General features: G+C 47.3%; 1 protein-coding gene across 1 annotated transcript in view; it reads right to left on the reverse strand.

Annotated features, from left to right (window-relative positions):
• FGF18 (fibroblast growth factor 18) overlaps positions 1-25,256 on the reverse strand; it is a 51,912-nt gene that overhangs the window by 11,923 nt on the left and 14,733 nt on the right. Inside the window, exon 8 of the mRNA XM_038771674.1 lies at positions 6,984-7,090. Within this exon, the coding sequence (XP_038627602.1) occupies positions 6,984-7,090 (107 nt within the window). The remainder of the gene's footprint in view (positions 1-6,983; positions 7,091-25,256) is intronic.

A 25,256-nucleotide genomic window follows, 5' to 3' on the forward strand; every position in this document is an offset into this window, starting at 1 on the left:
GGGCTCACAGTCTTAATCCCTGTTTCTACAGATGAGGTAACTGAGGCACAGAGAAGTTACGTGATTTGCCCAAAGTCACATAGCCGACAACTGGTGGAGCTGGGATTTGAACCCGTGACCTCTGACTCCAAAGCCTGTGCTCTTTCCACTGAGCCACGCTGCTTCACATTGCTACTACAACCCAAACCACACACTCCACTCCTCTAATGTCAACGCATTCACTGTACCTCAATCTCTTCTAATCTGCCAACTCCTTGCCCACATCCTCCCTCAGGGCTCTAACTTCCTCTCCCTTTACATTTCATAGTCCACCTCTCTCCTTACCTTCACATCTCTTCCAAGAGACCTTCCCAGACTATTCCCTTCATTTCCTCATCTGCCTTCCCCTCTAAGTCAACTGTGATTATGAACTGTGATAACTGTGATTAAGTACTGTGATTCTCACCCCAGCCCCACAGTACTTATGCAAATATTATTGTACTCTATTTCCCCAATCCCTAATCAAATTTAAATGTCCATCTCTCCCTGTAGACTGTAAGCTGTCTGTGGGCACGGATCACTTCTACCAACTCTGTTTTGTACTTTTCAAAGCACATAATACAGTGTTCGGCACAGTAAGCTCTTAATAAATACCATTAAATGACTGATTGCTGTCAATTCTTTGGTTTACCATCATCATGACATGCTCTTTCCCCCATGCTCCAGATTAAGGGCACTTAATGTGAGTCTGGACATTTGGTTTGGACAGTCCTACCTCAGAGGGAAGAGAAAGCAAGAGCCCCCAATGTCAATCCCTGCTGCTGGAGAAGCAGCATGGCTCAATGGAAAGAGCCCAGGCTTGGGAGTTAGAGGTCATGTGTTCTAATCACAGCTCCGCCACTTGTCAGCTGTGTGACTTTGGGCAAGTCACTTCACTTCACTTCTCTGTGCCTCAGTTACCACATCTGAAAATGGGGATTAAGACTGTGGAACCCCACGTGGGACAACCTCATCACCTTGTATCCTCCCCAGTGCTTAGAGCAGTGCTTTGCACATAGTAAGTGCTTAACAAATGCCATCATCATAATCAATCCCCCCATTCCCCTCTAGGAGCACCAGGGGAGACAACAGTGGTTATGTTTGTGGTTTGGAAAAGTCGACGAAACCATCATCGGGGGACTAAGTCATCTCGGCCCACTGGGCGGGACACAAGTTGGCCAGAAAAAATCTGTTTCTGAAGGGGAGCCTTCATCTCATCTGGTTTTATTGTTCAGGGACTTCCTGGCCAGCCTGTGCTGGCTGCCTGGGTGTTCTCCACACTGTAAAGTGAGTAAGAAAGGAGCTGCTTATCCAAGACACAAAAGAAGAAAAATCACCAAATTCCAATTGCATCTCCAGGAATGGTGAAGATATTAAGGTGATTTCCTGGAGAGTGTGGATTTCAAGTCCTCGTGGTTTTTAAATAAAACCAGGAGCAAGGAGACAAAAATGAGGAATGCTAGTTGGTGTGAAATGACAGATATTACCTTGTGACTTTATTAAAATAATTTCAAGGAAATCTGAGTGAGATTGGCCACGGACCATGAGCTTGCCTGGGAAGGGAGGGCCTCAAGGCCCGGAGCAATGGGAGGAACAGGGGGAGCCCAAAACCCAGGATCTAGACTTGAACATCATTGGCAGAATGCCACCCACCGGACTGTCAGGAAGAGATGACCACCACCCAGGCGGGGGTGGGGAATTAGGTGCATTCTATACCACTGACTCAGTGAGAAGTGGAAACGCTGACATATGAGGGGAGGGAGCCCCTGGCCTAAGCCCCCAGAGTTCTTGGAGCAGAACTGTAGCCAGCAGTAACTGAGGGTTAGTTCAGTTGCTGCCTCTCAGTCCCTTTGAAGCATGGAGCTCTCTGGGCCACTCCTAGGCTCCCCCTAAACCTGCAGGCAGGAGAGAGTTTGCTGCAGGGCCAGAACCACCAGAGGAGGTCTGCAGGCTGGAACCACAGACTGAGGAAGTGCGTTCACAAAGATAGCCATGCCAAACCTATGGCAAATGTGGTCTGGGTCGCACCCTGAGAAGAAGTGTGGAGCACATGAGAGGACACAGTTCCTACCATAGCTAGCACCCCTCTCCAACCACTGTCTTCACTGAAGCTCAGCTAAGTGGCACCTAGTATTCTAAGTGGCAGGTGGGCACAGCAGCACAGATACAGCAGGAGAAGCCACTGGAATAGGCACAGGACAGTTGCATTTTTCAGAAGTTGGGGCATTTCCCTCACAACGCTTGTGCCAGGAACAGGCGGCACGACAGAGCACTAAGAGTGTTTGTCCTTCAAAACTCTGAGTTGCATGGGCTTTGGAGTCAGAGGTCAGGGGTTCAAATCCTGGCTCCACCAACTGTCAGCTGTGTGACTTTGGGCAAGTCACTTAACTTCTCTGTGCCTCAGTTACCTCACTGTAAAATGGGGATTAAGACTGTGAGCCCTCTGTGGGACAACCTGATCACTTTGTAACCTCCCCAGTGCTTGGAACAGTGCCTTGTACATGGCTTTATAAATGCCATCATCATTATTATTATTTATTATTATCCCTTGCTCTTCTCCCTTTCCACTCATTTTTTTGAGGAACACATCCACTCGCATGGCTGCCGCTACCAACTCGATGCAGGTGACTCCCACTCCTCTCAAGTTCCGAACTCTCCCCAGCTGTCCAATCCCACCACTGTTCTGGCTTCCAGGACATCTTCACTAGTTGAATTTAATGTGCTGGTCGGCCATCCAAATTCATTTCCTTCCGATACCTGCCCCTCCTCCCAATATCACCATCTCTTTTGACACCCCACCATCCAATCTTCTGCTAGACTGCCAATTTTTCTTCAGCATCTCACAGATCTGCCTTCCCCTCCAAACAGCCACTACTTGTTTCAAGCACCCATCATATGTCTGGATTATTGTGCTGGTCTCCCTGCTTTCAGTCTCTCCTCTCTTGCATCTTTATTCCACACCATTGCCTGGATCATCTTCCTGAAACATCATTCAGCACATATCTCCTCTGTCCTCTAAACCCTCCATAGGTTGCTCATCTCCTTTCACTCCTTCCAGAACTAGAGTGGCCTAGTGGGAATCAGAAGGACCTGAGTTCTAATCCCACCTCCACCACATGCCTGCTGCGTGACCTTGGGCAAGTCATTTCACTTCTCTGTGCCTCAGTTACCTCAACTATACAGTCTGTGAACGCCATGTGGGACAGGGACTGTGTTCAACCTGATTTGCTCGTACCCACCTAAGTGCTTAGTATAGTGCCTGGCACAAAGTAAGGGCTTAAACACCACAGTTATTATTAGCAGTATTCATTCTTTCAGTTGTATTTATTGAGCACTTACTGTGTGTAGAGCATTGTACTAAGCACTTGGAAAGTACAAATTGGCAACATATAGAGACAGTCCCTACCCAACAATGGGCTCACAGTCTAGAAAGGGGAATAGTAGTATTATTAGTATTATTCCACTATCATTGACTTAAAGGTTCTCTAAGAGCCCTCTACACCATGTTGCCTCTGCTCACCCACTAATCCCTGCTCACACTTTTTGCTCATCCTTAGGGGACTTCCAGATGTATCCCTCCCATCTCGCCCAGTTCTAAATGCCCTGCTCCCATTGTCTCTACTGCCTAGGATTTCTTCCACCGGCCAAACCTCCAGGCCTGAACCCTTCCCACCTTCAAAGCTCCCTTAAAAGCTCCACTTCCTCCAACAAGCCCCTACAATTAATCATCAGTACCCCAAATCTCATCAACCACTCAGCCAGGTATTGCCCTTATGAATCATATGTATATACTGAGTGCTTACTGTGTGCTGAGCACTGCACTGGGCTCTTGGGAGAGAACACAGTAGAGTTGACAGTTACGTTCCCTGCCCTCAAGGCACTCAAAGTCTAGAGGAGGAGACAGACATGAAGATAAATTCCTGATATGGGAATGGGGGAGTACAAGGCACCTTTGTACGTATATTTTTTGAAAAATTCAATTTTTTCTGATTCCATTCCTTCTCATTACTTCTATGTCCATTTCCCCCCGTACAGGGGAAATTTGTGAGCAGAGAATGTGCTTGAGCATCTGGTGTTCTTTCCAAGTCCTTAGTACTTGCACTCTGTAGCTTCTCAATAAATGCCTTACTCCTCCACCTCTTATAAATGCCCTTATTCCTTTTGCCCCTTAGGAGGGGTGGGGGGCAAATCAGAAATCAAAGGTTGGAGGGCAAGCAGGGTAAGGAGAGCAGGGAAGAAGGGAACCTGAAAAAGGAAGGAGGAAAAGCTTCGTTGCTTCAACGTCTTCCACCAGAGCCAGCTGTGAATGCACCAATATTAATGACCGAGAGCGGGCAGGAATTTTGGAAACAGGAAACTTCACGATCTTGAGGACGGCTCCTGTGGAAGGTTTGAATCATAGGAATCAGCGTGAAAGCAGTCTGACCAGACGAAGGTAGGGGGGGGGAGGCTGCTCTTTTGACCTCAGAGATTTGTCGCTTTGGGCAGGAACCTGCCGAGGACCAAAGAGGTGGAGAGAGCAGGCGGGCTGGGATCTGCAAAGGCAAGTGTCCCTGGCCACCCTGGGAGAGCAGGGAAACAACCTGCTCTGATTTGTCCTGCTCTTTGTAAGTCATTATGGGAAACAAAAAGCACTAAATTCAAAGCAGGTTTTCAACTGGGAAGAGTCCCAAAATGCCGAGTGGGAAGGAGAACAAAGCCGGATGGCATATGCTGGGGGTGTGAGGGATTCCACAGCGAAAGGCAATAGAAAATGAGCTGGGAAGAAGTCATTTTTGCCCCAGGGTCTTCCCTTGCCAAGAGACCATGGCTGCCGGCTGCTGGAACATCTCTCTGGGTTTGCTGACCGGGCCAGGGAGACAGGAGAGTTGGCCGGTGCCTGGTGCACACTGCAGTTTGAACACTAGCAGGCTTGGTGCAAGACACTGCAGTGGTCCCTCCCACAAGCCTGGCCGCAGGCACAGCTGAAACCAAGGACTAATTAAAAACATACTTTTGAACATCAAGACTGCATACTATTATTTTTTTTCTCTCCCAAGAAGCTGTTGATATGGGCAGTGTGTCTGAAGCCTATTTCTTCCAGAGACTGTTAAAGATGAATTCTCCCCCTCCCCAGGAAAGGGTTCTTGATTATGTTCACCAAAACCTGACATGCTGTTACAGTCTTATGGGGGCAGGTGGAAGGGGTCAGAGAGGGAGTGGGGGTGGCCATGAAGGCAGCTCTGAAGTCTGCAGGAGAGGGAGAGCTGAAAAAGATGAAACAGACGAAACAGACTTTTCTGTCTCCATTGCAAGAAGAATGGTGTAGTAGTAATTATAATGCTCCCTATTAAGCATTACTGTGTGCTACACACTGTACTAAGTGCCGGGATAGAAACAAGACAATCAAGTCAGGCACAGTCCCAGTGCTCACAGTCTAAGTGAAAGGGAGAACAGATATTCATTCATTCAGTTGTATTTGTTGAGGACTTACGGTGTGCAGAGTACGGGTTCTAAGTGCTTGGTAGAGTACAACTCAACAATAAACGGACACATTCCCCATTTTACAGAAGAGGAAACTGAGCCACAGAAAAGTTAAATGCCTTGCCCAAAGTCACACAGCAGGCAAGTGGCAGAGCAGGGATTAGAACGTCGGTCCTTGGGCTGGATTGTATCCTCTTCCTTTGTTGAACTCTCCCAAGGGCTTGATACAGCATAGCTTAATGGAAAGAGCCCAGGTGTGGGAGTCAGAGGGCATGGGTTCTAATCCCAGCTTCATCATGTGTCTGCTTTGTGACCTTGGGCAAGCTACTTAACTTCTCTGTGCCTCAGTTCCCTCATCTGTAAAATGGGGATTAAGACTGTGAGCCCCACGTGGGACAACCTGATTACCTTGTATCCACCCCAGTGCTTACAACAGTGTTTGGCACATAGTAAGCGCTTAACAAATGCCATCATTATTATTATACAGTGTTTTGCACACAGGAGTTGCTCAATGAAAACCACACAGAATGGCTAAGAGGAGCACCATCAAGTAACACATTTCCCTGATTTTGGGCCCAACCTTCATCTTTCTGAGAATAGCTGCCTGCCATTAAGCATTCCAGAGCATGGCACCTGCTGTCCATCCAGTCTCAGCCAGCCTATCTTTCTCTGCCCCACTGCAACAGGCCCGGGTTTGGGTAATCTTTGGTTATTGTGCATGGGGAAGTGATTTAATTCTGAATAATCTACTGTGTAATCATGGAGATGCTGGAATGACCAGTAACTCAGAGAAATGGTGTAAATTACAAAAACAAGTGAATTTATAAACAACATAACTTCATCAAAGGCACACTGGCTGTAATTTGTTACATGCTCCTATTGTGCAGGGATCCAAAGTAATAAAATCCTTTGATAATGCTAGAACCTTGAGCCCATTGTTGGGTAGGGACCGTCTCTATATATTGCCTACTTGTACTTCCCAAGTGCTTAGTACAGTGATATGAACACAGTAAGCGCTCAATAAATACGATTGATTGAATGAATGAACAAGACATTCAGAGTTCAATATTAGCTTTGCTACAATATATTCTGTCACCATTATTAAAACAGGCAATACACACACTGGTGAGTTGATCCATTTCTAACCACAAAGGTGAAAGAGAGTTAGGTCATACATTGTTGCATTCAATTGTTTGGAAAATGGATACTCCTTTTATCAACCTACACAACTGTAAAACAGAAACCTGTGCTTATCCCACACAGCAGTAATAAAATCCTGGTGGCTGGCTGAAGTGCTTGGTTTTATGGTTCTTTGGGGTGGGTGAGAAGTGGGGAAGGAAGAACAGTGATAAAGGGACATTCGGCTTTAAGAATTCCACATTCCACCCGTCCTGCTTTTCATTTGGGGCTGACAGGCAGAGCTCTGAACACATCATTACGGCTTCACAGGCACTGCTAAAAGTAGTGCTCATATTACAAATGAATTAATAGGAAACACTTACCTTCCCCACGAGCTTGCCTTTCCTGTTCATGCAAAGGTAAAAGTCTGTCTCTTTGCCTTTGATCCGGACTTGACTGCCAAATGTGTCTGTTTCCACTAGAAGCTGGGCTTGGAAAGGGAGAAGAGAAAAGGCATTGTTACCAAACAGCAGCTCAACATATCAGGAGGTGAGCCTGGCCATTCTCTCCTGGGCCCAGACCCTTCCCCCCAGTCCCTCCATCCTCAAGGCCCCTTGGGCCAGACTTTCCAGCATCTTCCCATTTGGCCCTTTGACTTGGGAGATCATTTCTCTCCCCCCTCCCTTTCTCTTTCTCTACTCCCCCTTCCTCACTCTCTCTACCTCTCCTTCCCTCCCCCCTCTCCTTCCCTCTCCCCCTCCCTCTGCCCCTCTCCTCCCTCTTCTCTCCTTATGTCCCCCCCCAACCCCCCTTTCTCCTGTGTGGGAGCCCCAATTAACAGCAGAGAAGAATGAAGCCGAGGACTAGGGGAGCTAGAGGAAAGAGGCTGGATCCCCTCTCCCCTTCTGCCAGAGTGCACATAACCCTTTCCCCCGTCCCCTCCAACTCCAGTCTAAACAACTAAAATCAGTGGCTAAATCAGAGACAGATTGAAAAAACTTGGCCCATTCAGTCCGTTCCCTCCAACCCTAGCCCCCAGCAGGTGGGTAATGGCCCCAGGCAAGTGATTATGGAAAGTAGTGGAGGAAAAAGAAGCAATGACGACTGGAGGAGACTGTGACAGGGCTGTGGACCCCCCTGGGGAGGGTCGTCCTGCAGTTCCCTCTGCTCTGAATCAGATCTCCTGAGACTGACATCTAAAACACCTTAGAGCAGCTCCCTCCCTCCAACCCGGTCCCTGCTTAGCAAATCCCTCCGGACATCCCATCTCCTCCAGAAGACCTTCCCCAATTAATTTCCTTCTCTCCAGGTCACAACCTTCAATTACCCTCTCAGCACTTAGGCACTCAGAGCCACTTCATTTACCAGGGCTCTCGTGCACATTCATTCATTCATTCATTCAATCGTATTTATTGAGCACTTACTGCATGCAGAGCACTGTACTAAGCGCTTTGGAAGTACAAGTTGGCAACATATAGAGACGGTCCCTACCCAACATATCAATTTATGTACTAGATTAGGTAAACATGTATTCACCTGTCCATCTTTCCATTCTTTTTCCTCCTATTTGTAAATAATCGTGTGTCATCTTCCAACAGTTAGACTGCAAGGTTCTTGTCGGCAGGGATATTGGCCTTTACGATACTCTCCCAAGTACACTGGGCTTCGTTCAGTCTTGTCTATCTTTCCATTTCCCCCTTTCCTGCTTCCTCCCTCTGGCCTGGCACTCCCTCCCTCTCCATATCCACCAGACCACCACTCTCCCACCTTCAAAGCATTATTAAAGTCACATTTCCTCCAAGAGGCCTTCCCTGGTTAAGTTCTCTTTTCCCTGACTCCCTTTCCCTGCTGGGTTGTCTATGCACTTATTTCTGCATCCTTTGAGCACTTGATATTTATCCTATGCTCAGCCTCACATATCTGTAATTTATTCATATTATTGTCTGTCTCCCCCGCTAGACAGTAAACTCAATATCTGTAATTCATTCATATTATTGTCTGTCTCCCAGGCTAGACGGTAAACTCATTAAGGGCCGGGAATGTGTCTACCATCTCTGTCGTACTGTGCTCTCCCAAATGCTTAGTACAGTGCTCTGTACACAGTAAGTGCTCAATAAATACCACTGATAGATAGTACAGTATTCTGCACACAGTAGGCTCTCAATAAATAGCCCTGGTCGATTGATTATTGAAAAGGAGGACATTTGTCTGGGTGTAGGGACAGAGTAGCTGGGACAGTCACTGTTTTCAGCCACCCTGTGGTTTCCCAGACCACAGCTCCTCCCTGACAGAGCCCAGAGCCCCCCTCCCAATTTATGATGGTAGGGGGTGGCACTCTGGAGGAGACTGGAGTCTTTGAGGATCCCATTCTGAGGCGGTCAGGAAGTATTCAAGACATTAGTCATTATTATTAGTAGTAGTAGTAGTAGTACTATTACATTAAATGCTTACTATCTGCCAAGCACTGTTCTAAATGCTGGGATAAATGCAAATTAATGTTGGACACAGTCCCTGTCCCACATGAGGCTCAAAGTTTAAGTAAGACCGAGAATAGGTACTTAATTCTCTTTTTACAGATGAGAAACTGAGACACAGAGAAACTAAGTGACTTGCCCAAGGTCACACAGCAGGTAATTGGCAGAGCCTGAATTAGAACCCAGATCCGTGAATTCCCAAGCCTGTGTTCTCTCCACTGGACATGCTGCTTCTCAGAGATTAGCCTGGACTGGAGACTGAAAAGCCGAAGCTTCTAGCCCATGGCCATATCCCTAGGACTGCTACCTCTCTCTTCTCCCTTCTTCCCTTTCCCCATTTCCTTTACAAAGATAAATCCCATTTTAATGATAAGCAACTTGCTTCTTTGTAACACAAATCCCTAAATCACATTCCTCTGTGTTGTTTCCTTGGATCCAGAGCAAACAGACCATTTTGCCTCTAAAATATAACATGTATGAATAATATCCCGACCGATTTTAATAAAAAAAAAACACCTTAAGAGATGCCAGTACCCCGCTGGGAAAATTAAAACCATCTGGAGCTAGTGATTTCCAATAATTAATCTAGCCCCCCTTTGACACCATTACTAATTAAAAGGACATCCCTCCTTCACAATGGAAGAATTTACATAAAATGTAAAGATCATATAAGGTCTCAATAATTCCCAAAACAAGAAAAGCTCTCACTTCGCTACCCTCTCCCTCCTGGGACTAGGCCCAGCCCCAAGACCCCTTGTACTTCCCAAGCACTTAGTACAGTGCTTTGCACATGGTAAGCGCTCAATAAATACGATTGAATGAATGAATGAAAACCAACATCACATTAATGGACACAGAGAAATCACCAGCTCCCAAGGAGACCCAGGCCTCCGATTCTCTGCCGCTCCCCCCAAGCAGGGAACTCTAAGCACCTGGCCATCCTCCTACTCTGAACAGGCCCGTCCATCCCCCGCAACCAACTCAGCATACCTCCTCTCTTTCCAGCTCCCCCAACTCGGGTCCTGGATCCTGCACAGCTTCCCGCCCCTCCAAGCAAGTCTCATGTCAGTCTTGATCTGTTTTGTCTTTTACTAGCATTTACTTCAGACACAACATCTTTGTGGGCTTTGTCCAGAAGCCTCCAAGAACCCAGGCCCACCACCAGCCTCAGCTCCCCATCCTCCATGGGACAGCTCTCTCTCCAGTCTCCAGCCACACCCTGGCTTCGAGCTAGAGCTCCAGTTAGCATTTGATGTTGGGTTTCCCAAAGGTGACTTGTGTCAGGGTCACTCCAGCCCAGCAGGGCCTACTGGAAAGAGCACAGAACTAGGAGTCAGGAGATCTGGATTCTAACCCGAACTCCGCCTTTCTCCTGTTGTGCAACTTTGAGCCAGTCACATCAGTCTCTGGGCCTCAGTTTCCTCATCAATAAAATGGTAATTAAATGTCTCCCTCTCCCTTAGCACAGTGCCTGGTAAATAGCAGATGCTTATCAAATACCACAATTATTATTATTAAAGTAGGACTGTTCCTTACAGGTCAAGGGAAGCAGCACGGTCTGGTGGAAGGGGTACAGGCCTGAGAATCAGAAGAACTCCAGCTCTGCCACTTGCCTGCTGGACAAACTTGGGCAAGTCCCTTAACTTCTCTGTGCCTGTTTCCTCAACAGTAAAATGGGGATTCAGTACCTATTCTTCTTCCTACTTAGATTGTGAGCCCCATGTGGGACAGGAATTGTGCCCAATCTGATTAATTTGTATCTACTACAGAGCTTAAAACAGTGCTTGACCCGTAGTAAGCACTTAACAAGTATCATTTTTTTTAAAAAGGTAGTTTTCCAAGCACAACTCGCTTAAGGGACCAGGCATATCCCTAAGCAAGCAATTGGCTTTGGGCAGACAGCACCGCAGCTGACTCAGCTATTATTGTTTAAATTCCTTAACAGCTACATAGTCAGACACGCTTTCCTAAAGAGAAAATGAAAAAAAATAAAATAAAAAAACATTTCTTTCCAGGGCAAAAATCTCCTGCCGCTGCCCACTTTCCCCTCATTGGCCCATTTACCCCGACTCTCCCTGGAAGACAAAGACATTTCTCTAATGTCGAGGGGAAGAGGATTTTGTGTTTAAGTGCAGAAAAGTCATCATCCAGCTAAGAAAACACAGAGCCAGGAGGGTGGACGAAAGTGGCAGAACCTTTGCCAAGTTACCTTTCAAATGTCTCCCCTGAGCCAGAGGGTGGGAACTGAAATGGTGAGAGGGGGAAGGGGAGTTTGTCTAAAGTAGCAAATGGAGTGTGGAGGCACCAGCAGAAAGGGCCCAGACTGGAATCTAGCTTAATTGGGTGCAGGACGGAAAGCACGTGAGCTCTGTGGGGAAGAGAAGGTGAAGAGCGGACAGCGTTCTTGTAAACATGCTGTCCGTCCTGATCTGGCGGCCGGTCCTGAGCGCACAGGTGTGAGGGCCCCAGCCAGCCCCGCTTCCTGAAGAGGCGTCTGGCCCAGAGCTGCTAAAGTTTGGCCAGCGGATCAACGGAAGATGGTGTCTCTAAATCCGGGTATCTGATGGACCCAGTGAGGATGAGGTGTCTGGGACATGTCCACAGCTTTGGTGCCAATCTGTTTCCAGTTCAGTCGATTGAGGCAGAGAGCGCTGGGGACCCATCTGCCCTCTCGACAAAATGCTCCACTTATGGCAGTGTCTCCATGGCTCCAGGAAAGAGGGGCGGATGTGATTAGCTGGGGAACCATCTGTAGCATCAATTGAGAAAATTCAGGAAGGAAATTGGCTTGCCAAAATGATACTGATTAGCTGGGGGGGGAAAGCCCACTTGCCCAGGATCCTGATTCTGCTCCCAAGGGGCTAGGGAGGAGGCAGCCTGTGGATCCAGGATGCATCTGTTCCCCAAATCAGGAACCCGCTTTCCCTTTATCCCGGTGCAAACCCCAGCCCCCACACTCACACCCCTCCACCCTGAGGATATTTAAAAACCAGTCAAACACAGGCTGCCAGGGAAGGTTGAATCCTATTACACGACCACAACGTGCGATGGAATGACCTTGACTCCACTTCATGTTTATGACATAATGAAGAGGGAATCGGGCCAAAATGATGTCAGGTCTTCAGGGAGTACTAACAGCCGTGGGCTCAGAACAACAGCAAATCTACCAAGCCCAGGCTGAGTCGTTTTTGAAATTCTGCACGTTTTCTGAGCTTCACCATTTCAGATGGGAAGCCCAGAGCTTTCCCCCTCCACACTGTAAACTCCTTGTGGGCAGAGAATGTGACTACCAACTCAGTTATATTGTAACTTCCCAAGAGTTTAGTGCAGTGCTCTGCACACAGTAAGTGCTCAATAAATATGACTGATAGATTAACAGAGCTCTGCTTCTCCTCCAACTCACAGTGTTTCTCCTCCAGCCCAACACAGGAACCATTTCCCAAGGGCAGGGTGCCATAGCAACTACCCTAGTCCCTCTAGACTGTAAGTTTGTTGTGGGCAGGGAATGTATCAGTTCATTATTGTATTGTACTCTCTCAAGTGATGGTACAGTGCTCAGCACACAGTAAGCGCTCAATAAACACGATTGATTGAATGAATGATTGAATGAACTACCTGAGCCACTGTTTTGCAAGGAGGGCAGGCTGACTGAATCAATGCCGAGCACTATAGTAAGCGCTTGGGAGACTACAATACAATAGAATTGGTACACAGGATCCCTTCCCTTGAGAAGCTTGAAATCTAGAGAGAGAATGGGAAACAAGGGAATTAAGAACATGTCTACATATTCCACAAATTGTCCGTGCTTCTGGCATGGGCTGTAGGGGAAGAGGATTCATTCATTCAGTCATATTTATTGAGCGCTTACTATGTGCAGAGCACTGTACTAATCGCTTGGAAAGTACAATTCAGCAACAGACAGAGACAATCCCTACCCAAAAACGGGTTCACAGTCTAGAAGGGGTAGGCAGACAACAAAACAAACAAGTAGACAGGCAACAAAACAAGGATTCAGGTGGTCTTCTCTACTGGACAAAGATGTGGTACAGAAAACTCTGCAAGGCATTTGCTTCAGGGGAGAACCTTGGCCTGCGACTGTGGAGCCATGTGGCTCAGTCTCTAAGAGATGGAACTATGGACAGAATGAGGAAACTGCAAATTTTCCTTCTGCTGGCACCAGTTCTCAATGATCCGGTTGTTGTTCTGCACCATTCCTTGTGTCCAGTAAAAAGTAGAAAGTAATGGCAGAACCCTGGTGTTGCCATCTCCCCAAGAAGGGCTGAGACCCACCTTGCCCCTTGTTTCAGTTAGGCTGACTCCCAGAAGAAGTCAAGACCAAAGTCCTGACCCCGGGCTAAACTGCCCAGGAGTCCAGAAAAATTGGTCCCCTGCATGCCTCGGGCTCTTGTGTGAGTGAAGGACTCCAGCTTTCTCTGAGGCTACCCTTCTTTCAGTGAAATGTAATGGAGCATTACTATAGCCATTCCCCAAAAAAATCCTTTCAGCAATTGCGTGACTACAGTGTGCCTTGGGCTCTGAGCTACAAAGAGCCTGACATTCTTCTCCTCTAGCAATAACACCCACTGATTTTGATTTTTATTTGGGGGCATATTTCTTGATTTTTATGCTACTTCTGTGATTAATTGCTTCAGTCAATGGCATTTATTGAGACACTTTCTGTGTGCAGATCACTGTACAAAGCCCTTGGGAGAGCACAAAACAACTGGAGTTGGTAGACACATTCTCTGCCCACAACAAGCTTACAGTCTAGAAGTGGGGCCCCGTCCCCCGACCATATCTAATTCCCACCTCTGTATACTTTCCCAGCACTTAGTACAGAGCTCTGCACACAATCAGTGCTTAATTTAGACCATTACTGCTAGACATTTGTGTTACATTCCAGAGCAGCTGTATAGAGGAGGGCAGTAGAGTTGCTCCTTGAGGCAGAAGCTGATGTCCAGAGAAGGAAATTGAGTTACCTATGTATCAGTGATCAAGGCTGGTACAGACCTCACGGATTTCTTGTGGCCTGTAAGAGGCCTCTCAGGCAAGATACTCATAGGCTAAAGAATGGCCTATCAGGCAAGCTGAGAGGGAGAGATAGGGCTCCTCCCTGGGACCAGCTCCACGAGCTTAAGAAACTCCCAGTCCTCAACTTCCTCACCTCACAATCTTGCTGTTCTCATCATCATCATCATCAATGGTATTTATTGAGCACTCCCTGTGCTCAGAGAATAGTACTAAGCGCTTGGGAGAGTACAATACAACAGGTTTGGTAGACAGGTTCCCTGCCCAGAGTGAGCATACAGTCCTTTTTGTGCAAGGAACATGTCTACCAACTCTGTAATATTGTTGTAGTGTACTCTTCCAAGCACTTAGTACAGTGTGTGTAAATATGATTGATTGATTCTCTCCCTTCCTCTCCTGCAGAACTGGGCGAGTTACCACTCCCCACAGACGGCCAGCTTCCCATCTCGGGCTTCCTGGGTTTCAGCCATTTCCCAGCCAGACCTTGGAGAGCAGCCTTCTTCATTACAGAGCAAACTGACCCCTGGGTCCCCCCCAACCCCCTCGTCCATTAAGTGCTATTAATGCATCTTGCATTAGTGCTGCCAGGCAGGAAGGCTCCACTTCCAGTGCCAAGAGGTTAATTAGCAGCTGTGCTGCAACCTCACCTGCTGATTTCTTTTTGCTGATTGAGACTTCACATCACCTGGTAAGATTTGGGAGTTGGGGAGGAGGAGGAGAGATGGGGTTAGGTGTGAGACCCTGCCATCAGTAGTGTGGGAGTGACATCTCCCTTCTCTCTGTCCTACCCTCTTCCCTTTCCTCCATCCCTTGCTCAATCGTTCTGACCTTGGGTCCGGGCTCAACCGCAGTGAAAGTTTGGGCTCTGAGCTTGGAGCTTTGCAGCTTCCAGTAACAAAAATAAGCTACTGGAAACTGTCACAGGATGGCTCAGCTGTTGGTAGAGTCATTTCCTTCTTGGGCTTGGCTTCCCAGAGTCCCTGGATTGCCCATCCTCCCGCCAACAAGGCAGAACTGCTCTTCGAGAAGGCCAGGAAACGGAATCAGCAGGACTAGAGATCAGGCTTTGATAGTCTGGTGTCCTGTTCAACAGATACACTTGGCTGGTGGTTAGAACAGCTATTTTTGAAACTCAGATTTGAAAAGAAAGACACTGGAGACAAAACCAGCAGCAAGACATGGTGAGCGGAGTCTAAATTAAGTGCTTCTCTCACCATTATCATTCCTTCCACCACCTCCACCTTATCCTGCTCCTCTCCATTCTTGGATGACATGGTAGTCGGAGGGCCTGGGCCCAGAATGGTTACCCTAGGGGAAAAAGCCTATGTGGGAAGGAGCAATACCCAGAGGAATATTATAGGTACCTAGCCAGTTTCTACCTGAATGAATACACCTATGCCCTGGGCAAGCAGGTAAGAACTAGGACAACCTCACACACTACTCCAGGAAAAGTAATCACTTGGGCCAAGATTTCTCACAATTTCCCTGACCACACATTAGGCTGCTTATGGTACAGCCACCACCCCCTCCTCCCCATTCATTCCTCGGTCTCTGTGAGGAGACCAGAATCTGCTTCCAACTGGAAGCATTTCTTGCTCATCCTTCACCACACACACTCACTCTCAATTCTAGGGGCAAAGCTGGTCAGGCCCTCCCACAGTGCCTTGCTCCTCATCCCGAAGCTACTCCTGTGAATCTAAGAGATGTCCTGGAGGAAACCAAAATGAGCTAGAATCAGTTCTGGCTTCTCCCCACCTTCAAAGTCATCTTAAAATCACACCTCTTCCAATGGGCCTTCACTAAGCCACCATTTCCCCTAATCGCCTTCTGTATCAGCTATGCACTTGGATCTCCTCTACCCTTTAAGCACTTAATAGTCACCTCACCATCAGCCCCACAGCATTTATGTACATCTCCTTACACTGCCATTTCTCCTATCTGTAATTGATTTTAATTTATGTCTCCCCCTCTAGATTGTAAGCTCCTTGTGAGAGGAGATCATATCCACCAACTCTATTGGATTATACTCTCCCAAGCACTTACTACAGTGTTCAGCACATAGCAGGTGCTCAATAAGTAACATTGATGACAGTCCCTGCCTTCTGACATCCCAGCTATTCCCAAGGGCAAGGAACTATCTTCATGGTGTTGGCACAGACCCAGTATGCCTGTGATGCACCTCTGTTTCAATGAAGATGTGGGCTTTACAGAATGGAAAAATGAAGCATTTAGTGGGTAGGGGTCTGCCATTTTGTATCTGTGGGGGGGAACCAGGACTCTTTTCAATGATTTCCCCTCCCAGAGGGGAAAAGTTCACTCAATGTACATGCCTGAGAGACTCGGCACCAAAGACAACTAATTTTTCTAAATTACAAGCGGTGTATTTTGGAATTTATTTCAACTCCCATCTATTCCAGCTAGGGCTGTAGAACATAATAAAAACCCTCTGGGGCACAGCCCTCCAGTAAATCTCTCTCCATCGCCCATGTCGGTCCTCCACCAGAGTACACTAGAGTCCTCCAAGCCCTGAGAAAAGATGCAAAATTCCCAATGGGGACAATCTCTGTGGAATCAGGGTTGGAAGGACAGTGGGGAACTGGCTTGGAGGCAGAGTTTCCCTTTCAGTCATGTCTCGGTGAACTCAGGACACCCAATCTGAGCCGCAGTGGCAGTTTGATAGTCCACCCCAGAGTACCAAACTCTCCAACAGCACCTCCTCTCTCAGGCCGGAGGTTCAAAATGAAGAAAATTCTAGATCCCAACCTAAAAACGCAGGGTACGATGGGGGTGTTGCCCCACCTCTGAGGTTCTGGGAAGGGTCCAGCAGTCCTTCAGAAAAATAATAATGATGGTATTTGTTAAGTGCTTACTATGTGCAAAGCACTGTTTTTAAGTGCTGAATGCTAGCACCATTTCCACAGAGGGTCTTGGGAGGGAGCTGGGTGCCCCAACCTTGATTAAGTGGGAAAAGTCACTGCTGCTGACTGTGGGACAGAGGAAATACTAATAATACTAGTAGTAAAAATGAAAATAATAATAATCATGTTATTTGTTAAGTGTTTACTATGTGCCAGGCACTGTACTAAGCACTGGGGTAGTTACAAGATCATCAGGTTGGCACAGTCCCTGTCCCACAGAGGGCTCACAGTCTTAATCCCCATTTTACAGATGAGGAACCTGAGTCATAGAGAAGTGACTTGCCCAGGGTTATACAGTAGACAATGTGGAGGAGCTGGGTTTAGAACCAAGGTTCCTCTCACTCCTAGGCCCATGCTCTTTCCACTAGGCCATACTATTTCTCATGAGCCCACTGTTGGGTAGGGATCGTCTCTATATGTTGCCAACTTGTACTTCCCAAGCGCTTAGTACAGTGCTCTGCACACAGTAAGCACTCAATAAATACAATTGAATGAATGAATATATATGAAAATATATGAAGAAGACGAACCTAGAGAGATCAGTAAGAAAGAAGTCATTGGGGTAGAATTACGCCATTAGAGTGTGTGGAAAGTGGAATGGGCAGAAGGGGAAGAGTGGGTAACACAACGATGGAGGGATAGAGCAGGGTTTGGAGCAGAATCAAAGAACCTCCCCTTAGGGCTGGGTTGGAAAACAGATCTTTTTTTCTGGGTGTTGTCCTAAATCCCTACCTGGCCAAGATATTTGGAGAAGAAGGACTTGGTCTAGCAGAGTAGGGGCTGTCACCCCTGTAGGCAGTTGGGGAAGCCCCAGATCCCACTCGAATACAATACAAATGCTGACACTGTAGTCTAAGCCCACTTTTCATGCATCAGTCTCCAATAGGGAAAACACTGCATTGACCTCAGGGAGCTTGGAGGTCAAGCAAAATCAATAGCCTCTCTTCTCTGAAGCTGGCTAAGGTACTTTCAAAGGCGTCTGGAGAAAATTTATCATCTCGTGCTTGTTGTTTCCCTTTAATTGCTCTACATGCACACTCAGCTAGCAGCCTCAGCAACAGACACCCCAAAGCTCCCACTCCCACCCCAAAAAGAAGCCAGGGGCCTGATGGCCCGACTCCATCACCTTCACTTCACAGTCCCCAACAAGGATGCTGGGCTGGAATCGGCTCCGCACTTGAGAAAATAGGAGAGAAAAAAACCAATCAATGTGATTGATCAGAAGGGTTAGATTGAATGCCAGTCGTCAATTAGTTCAACGCTGGTTGCAGCTAAAGAGCTCAGCAATTTAATCCAAGGAGTCAAAAGTTGCTGGGGGCAATTTAACCCCAGAAGACAAAATGGGTTGCATCTCCTAGTCACTTCCTGCTGAGGGTCAACTTTTATTTAGTCCGGGGGTGGGGAAGGGTGCATCTGGGCTGCTGCTGTAAGTCCCATTTTCCCCAGCAAGGCTTATAATAATAATAATCATGGTATTTCTTAAGTGCTTACTATGTTCCAGGCATTCTACTAAGTGCTGGGTTGGCTACATGCAAATCGGGTTGACACATCCCTGTCATTTGTGGGGCTCACAATCTCAATCCTCGTTTTACAGATGAGGTAACTGAGGCACAGAGAAGTGAAGTGACTTTCCCAAGGTCACACAACAGACAAGTGGCAGAGCTGGAATTCGCACCCATGACCTTCTGACCCCCAGGCCTGTGCTCAGTAACAGGAATCCAGAGCAGTTCTGAGAACAGGTAAGAGCCTCTGAACCCAGATCCCTGAGAACTGGTCTGAGGCCCTAAGAATCCAGCAATAGTACTGCATCTGCCATTGAGCTAGACTGTCCAAGCCTGAGTCCCTCAAGGGGCTTCTCTAGATGAATGGGACCCAGTGTGAGGGTACAATCTTCTCAAGCTGCACAATCCATCAATCAGTGATGTTTATTGAGTGCTTCCTTAGTGCAAAGAATTGTTCTTAGCACTGGGGAGAGGGCAATACAACAGTAAACAACTCGTCCACCCTCCTATTCAATGGAAATCCCTGCCCTGTGGAGAGGGCCATCCCAAGTGCTTAGTTCAGTGCCCTGCCCAGAGTAAGATCTCAATAAATACCATGGATTGATTTACTGATTGAGGGCTCTACCCAACTCTCTCCCAGTGAACAGCTGCAAGCTGCCTTCATCCCACCTCTGAAAAGGGGAGCGGAGAGAAGAAGTCTAACTTTATAGGTCACCATTTGACCAAAATCACCTTCCTAAAACTCACAATGAAGAATATTAATAATAACAACAATAATTGTAGTCCTTGTTAAGTGCTTACTATGTGCCAGGCACTGCACTAAGCACTGGGGTGGGTACAAGCAAATTGGGTTGGACACAGTCCCTGTCTCACATGGTGCTCACAGTCTTAATTCCCATTTTACAGATAAGGAGACTGAGGCACAGAGAAGCTATGTGACTTGCCAGAAAGGGAACCCTGGGCAGGGGAAAATTACGGAGGGAGACCGTGTCGTGGGCACGGTCCGCTAAGATCATCTCTGAGGGCCCCGTGCTCTTGAGGTCCAGGAGACAATGAAAATAAAGTCTGCTCTAGGTGTCCATGTGACAGGCTAAGTCTGTGGGATCTAGCCTGGCTTCAGTTCTCACAGCCCAGCTCTCCTGCCTCCCAGCCCCACACTCTTTCCACTAAGCCACCTCTGGGACAGTTTCCTGGGCTTTTCCTGATGCTCTACTTAAATATCCAACAGCCAGACAGGATCATGGACAAGAAAGTTCTAGAATGCCACCAGTCTCTGATCATCGAAGGAAGCTCTTTTCACCTTAACATGGCTTCACCAGCCGAGACACTCACCACACCCTCAACCCCACAGGACTAATGTCCATACCATTATTCTCTGTCACTTTTCCATTCTGTAATGCATTTTAATGTGCTTCCTCCTCTAGACGGTAAGGTCCTTTTGGGCAGGAATCAGGTCTACCAGCTTTATTGCATTATGCTCTCCCAAGCACTTAGCACATTGCTCTGCACATGGTAAGCACTAAATTAATACCATTGATTGATTAATTGATTGGTTATTTGTCTGTTTAGGACCCCAATTAGGGAAGAGAGTCTGCTGTGTGATCTTGGGCAAGTCACTTGACTTCTCTGTGCCTCAGTTACCTCATGAGGAAAATGGGGAATAAGAATGTGAGCCCCAGGTGAGAAAAGGACTGTGTCCAACCTGATTAGCTTCTTCATTCATTCATTCATTCAATCATATTTATTGAATGCTTACTGTATGCAGATCACTGTACTAAGTGCTTGGGAGGTACAAATCATCAACATATAGAGACAGTCCCTAACACTGGGCTTACAGTATAGAAGGGGGAGACAGACAACAGAACAAAACAAGTAGACAGGCGTCAATACCATCAGAATAAATAGAATTATAGCTATATACACATCATTAATAAAGTAAATAGAGTAATAAATATGTACAAATAAAATAGAGTAATAAATATGAACAAATATATACAAAGTGCTCTGGGGAAGGGAGAGGAGATAGGGCGGGGGGGCGATGGGGAAGGGAGGAGGAGGAGGAGAGGAAAAAGGGGGGGCTCAGTCTGAGAAGGCCTCCTGGAAGAGGTGAGCTCTCCGTAGGGCTTTGAAGGGAGGAATAGAGCTAGTTTGGCAGATGTGTGGAGGGAGGGCATTCCAGGCCAGAGGTAGGACGTGAGTCATGGGTCAATGGCGGGACATTCTGTACTGTGAGACCACTGTTGTGTAGGGACTGTCTCTATATGTTACCAACTTGTACTTCCCAAGCACTTAGTACAGTGCTCTGCACACAGTAAGTGCTCAATAAATATGATTGAGTGAATGAATGAGTGATAGGTGAGAACAAGGCACAGTGAGGAGGTTAGTGGCAGAGGAGCGGAGGGTGCGGGCTGTGCTGTAGAAGGAGAGAAGATAGGTGAAGTAGGAGGGGATGAGGTGATGGACAGCCTTGAAGCTGAGAGTGAGGAGTTATTACTTGATTCAAAGGTTGATAGGCAACCACTTGAGATTTTTGAGGAGGGGAGTGACATGTCCAGAGTGTATCTGTACAAAGATAATCCAGGCAGCAGAGTGAAGTACAGACTGAAGTGGAGAGAAACAGAAGGATGGGAGGTCAGAAAGAAGGCTGATGCAGTAATCCAGCCGGGATAGGATGAGAGATTGAACCAACAAGGTAGCGGTTTGGATGGAGAGGAAAGAGCAGATCTTGATGAGGTTGTGGAGGTGAGACCAGCAGATTTTGGTGACAGATTGGATGTGTGGAGTGAATGAGAGAGTGGAGTCAAGGATGACACCAAGGTTGTGGGCTTGTGAGACAGGAAGGATGGTAGTGCTGTCCACAGTGATGGGAAAGTCAGGGAGAGGACAGGGTTTAGGAGGGAAGATAAGGAGCTCAATCTTGACATGTTGAGTTTTAGATGGCAGACAGCCATCCAGATGGAGATGTACTGAAGGTAGGAGGAGATATGAGCCTGGAGGGAGGGAGAAAGAACAGGGGTGTAGATATAGATTTGGGTGTCATCAGCGTAGTGATGATAGTTGAAGCCATGGGAGCAAATGAGTTCACCAAGGGAGTGAGTATAGATGGAGAACAGAAGGGGACTGAGAACTGACCCTTGAGGAACCCCTACAGTAAGGGGATGGGAGCAGGAGAAGGAGCCTGAGAAGGAGACTGAGAATGAATGGCCAGAGAGATAAGAGGAGAACTAGGAGAAGATGGAGTCTGTGAAGCCAAGGTTGGATAGTGTGTTGAGGGGAAGGGGGTGGTCCACAGTGTCGAAGGCAAGATCCGCCCTTTCTTCTCCATCCAAACCGCTACCCTGCTGGTTCAATCTCTTATCCTATCCTGACTGGATTACTCCATCAGCCTCCTCTCGGATCTCCCATCCTCCTGTCTCTCCCCACTTCAATCTATACTTCACGCCGCTGCCCAGATCATCTTTGTGCAGAAATGCTATGGGCATGTTACTCCCCTCCTCAAAAATCTCCAGTGGTTACCAATCAACCTACACATCAGGCAAAAACTCCTCACTCTCGGCTTCAAGGCTCTCTATCACCTCGCCCCCTCCTACCTCACCTCCCTTCTTTCCTTCTACAGCCCAGCCCACACCCTCCGCTCCTCTGCCACTAACCTCCTCATCGTGCCTCGTTCTCACCTGTCCCACCATCGACCCCTGGCCCACATCCTGCCCCTGGCCTGGAATGCCCTCCCTCCGCACATCTGCTAGCTCTCTTCCTCCCTTCAAAGCCCCACTGAGAGCTCACCTCCTCCAGGAGGCCTTCCCAGACTGAGCCCCCTCCTTCCTCTCCCCCCATACTCCCGCCCTACCTCCTTCCCCTCTCCACAGCACCTGTATATGTGTTTGTACAGATTTATTACTCTATTTTACTTGTACATATTTACTATTCTATTTATTTTATTTGTTAATATGTTTTGTTTTGTTGTCTGTCTCCCCCTTCTAGACTGTGAGCCCGTAGGGACCATAGCTATATGTTGACAACTTGTACTTCCCAAGCACTTAGTACAGTGCTCTGCACACAGTAAGCCCTCAATAAATATGATTGAATGAATGAAGGCAGCTGAGAGGTCGAGGAAGATTAGGATAGAGCCATCGGATTTGGCAAGAAGGAGGTCATTGGTGACCTTTGAGAGGGCAATTTTGGTGGAGTGTAAGGGACAGGAGCCAGATTGGAGGGGGTCTAGGAAAGCATTGGAGTTCAGGAATTTGAGGCAGTGAGTGTAGATGACTCATTCTTCTTCTGCAAAGTCTTCACCAGGTACTGCTGACTCCAGGGTAACCATTCTTTTATGCCACTGTGAGAAACAGCTATACGCAGGCACCTGTTTTCCTTCCTTCTCCCTCTCTTTTTCTCCCTGACCTTTCTCCATTGAGTTGAAGGGGAATGGGGGCCAGGTCATGCTCTACCACAGTGCCTAGCATAGTAAGCTCTTCACAAATACCATAAAAATTTTTACAAAGGGAGAGGGGAAGCAGTTGTCTGACAACATTTCTGCCTCCTTACCAAGAACTCTCTGTTCCCTGCCTTTCATCCACCCACATCACAAAATCCAAAGCCAGCGGAATCTCCTCCTCCCAGCCTCTGGTCCAAACAATGAACCAGGCTAGTGGCCAGTGCTCTCCAGCCTGCTGATTATACCCCAGCACACAGCAGACAATAGGGAGACAGTCACAAGGAGAGAGAAATCACAGAGCAAGGCCTGACCCCAAATCCCCTTCAAATCAATGGAGAAAGGTCCTGGGGGTGGTGAGAAGGGAAGAAGAGCCAGAGAAGGAAGGAAGACAGGTGTCTGTGGACAGTTGAGTCTTCAAAGAATGATTCCCCTGGAGTCAACACCTCTTGGCGAAGACCTTGCAGAAGGACCTGTAGAAGTCCTTGGTCCTGTAGTAGTTCCACTATTTCCCCCTCACCTGCTGTCTATTCCACTTGTGGTTTCAAGACTGGGGAGCTTCCAAAAAAGCATCTTAGTATAGTGCTCTGCATACTGTAAGTGCTCAGTAAATACCATTGACTGATTCATTGATTGATCGATTGGAAAACTGGATTTGGGGGATTTCAGTTTAGGAAACAGTAGGGGAAAGCAGCATTTTAAAGGCATAAAAAGAACTTGAACAGGACTCTGCATCATGGATTTGTGCACTTGTGAAAGTCCTTGGGAAAAGCGTAAGGTCAGTTGTGTGTAGGTGGAGTGGAAAGGCAGGAGGTAAATGAAAGAAGAGAGGGAGATGGAGGGTAAGAGGGGACAGGGATGGCAAAGTCGGATTCCCCTGCCAGGATGACAAAAGCAGATTCTGTTGACTTGGGTGAGAACGTCTTCCAGATCTCCAAGAACTTTAAGGAGATGCCGGAGTGCTTTACCAATTTCACATTAAGAAATAGTCAACACTTTCCAAGTAAGCATCAAAGATGGGTAGCATCCTACCAGGTTTATATTTTAGCCTGCACTCCGTCTTTATTAACCTGGGGTACAGATCGACTATAGACTGTAAACTCATTGTGGGCAGGGACCGTGTCCATCTATCAACTGTTGTATTTTCCCAAGTGCTTAGTACAGCACTCGCACACTGTAAGCACTCAATAAATACCACTGATTGACTGACTGAGGAAGCCAAGTCAAGAAGTGGTTGTGGCAGAAAAATAGTGAAAAGAATGGAGAAAACTCCCTTCAGAGCTCAACCAAGATTGTTATTTCTCCAGGATCCAGGTCTGGCGATGGGTTTACCAAAAATGGACAGACGACTCCACTACAAGTCCTAAAGCTAAATGCCTCTTAATGAGGAACTCACTTTCCTATTGGTGAAAAGACCTTGACCTTTGGTGCTCACTCAAGGCAAATATTTGGAGAATATTTGAGAAGCAGCATGTCCTAGTGGAAAGAGTATGGGCCTGGGAGTCAGAGGGCCTGGGTTCTAATCCTGGCTCTGCCAGTTGCTTGCCGTGTGACCTTGGGCAAGGCACTTCACTGTGCCTCAGTTCCTCACCTGTAAAATGGGGATTCAATACTCATTCTCAATCTCCTCAAAACTGTGAGCACCATGTGGGATAGGGACCATGTCCAATATGATTAACTTGTGTCTTCCCCAGAGCTTAGTACAGTGATTGGCACAAAGTAAGCATTTAGCAAATACCATTATTATTATTATTTATTATTATTATTATATTTTCATTAGGCACTCAGGAAATATAGATTGATTAACTGACTGGGAGGTGTGCTACTCATGTATTTCCAAAACAAAAAAACTCTACAATTTCAACCCCTAATCAGTCAGGCAATCATATTTATTGAGCATTTACTGTGTGCAGAGCACTGTACTAAGAGCTCTGTACCCATTCCCTGCCCACAACAAGCTTACAGTCTAGAGGGGGAGACTCTCTTCTCCAATTCCGACTCATTGACCTAGCGTAAGCATTCTGAAAGTGTGCGTACATGCCAGTCGGCAGTATTAGGAACGAGACTGCTCTGGTCGCAGCCACTGGTTTTGCGGCTGAACTCAGCAGGATGTAACAGAAGAATCCCAACGACGCATATGGCCAGCGCTGGTCACTGACTCTTTTGAGCTGCCCGTAATTGCATTCCCAGGTTCAGTGGTTACCACAGTCACGCCAATCAGAAAGTGATTTCACTTTATGGAAGTAGGCAGGAAGAGTGGGGCCGGTGGTAGGAAGCGGCAGCGAGGCTCGTCTCTCCCATCGAA

Source organism: Tachyglossus aculeatus, chromosome X1 (assembly GCF_015852505.1).
Source record: "Tachyglossus aculeatus isolate mTacAcu1 chromosome X1, mTacAcu1.pri, whole genome shotgun sequence".
In the NCBI taxonomy this organism is placed as follows: Eukaryota; Metazoa; Chordata; class Mammalia; order Monotremata; family Tachyglossidae; genus Tachyglossus; species Tachyglossus aculeatus.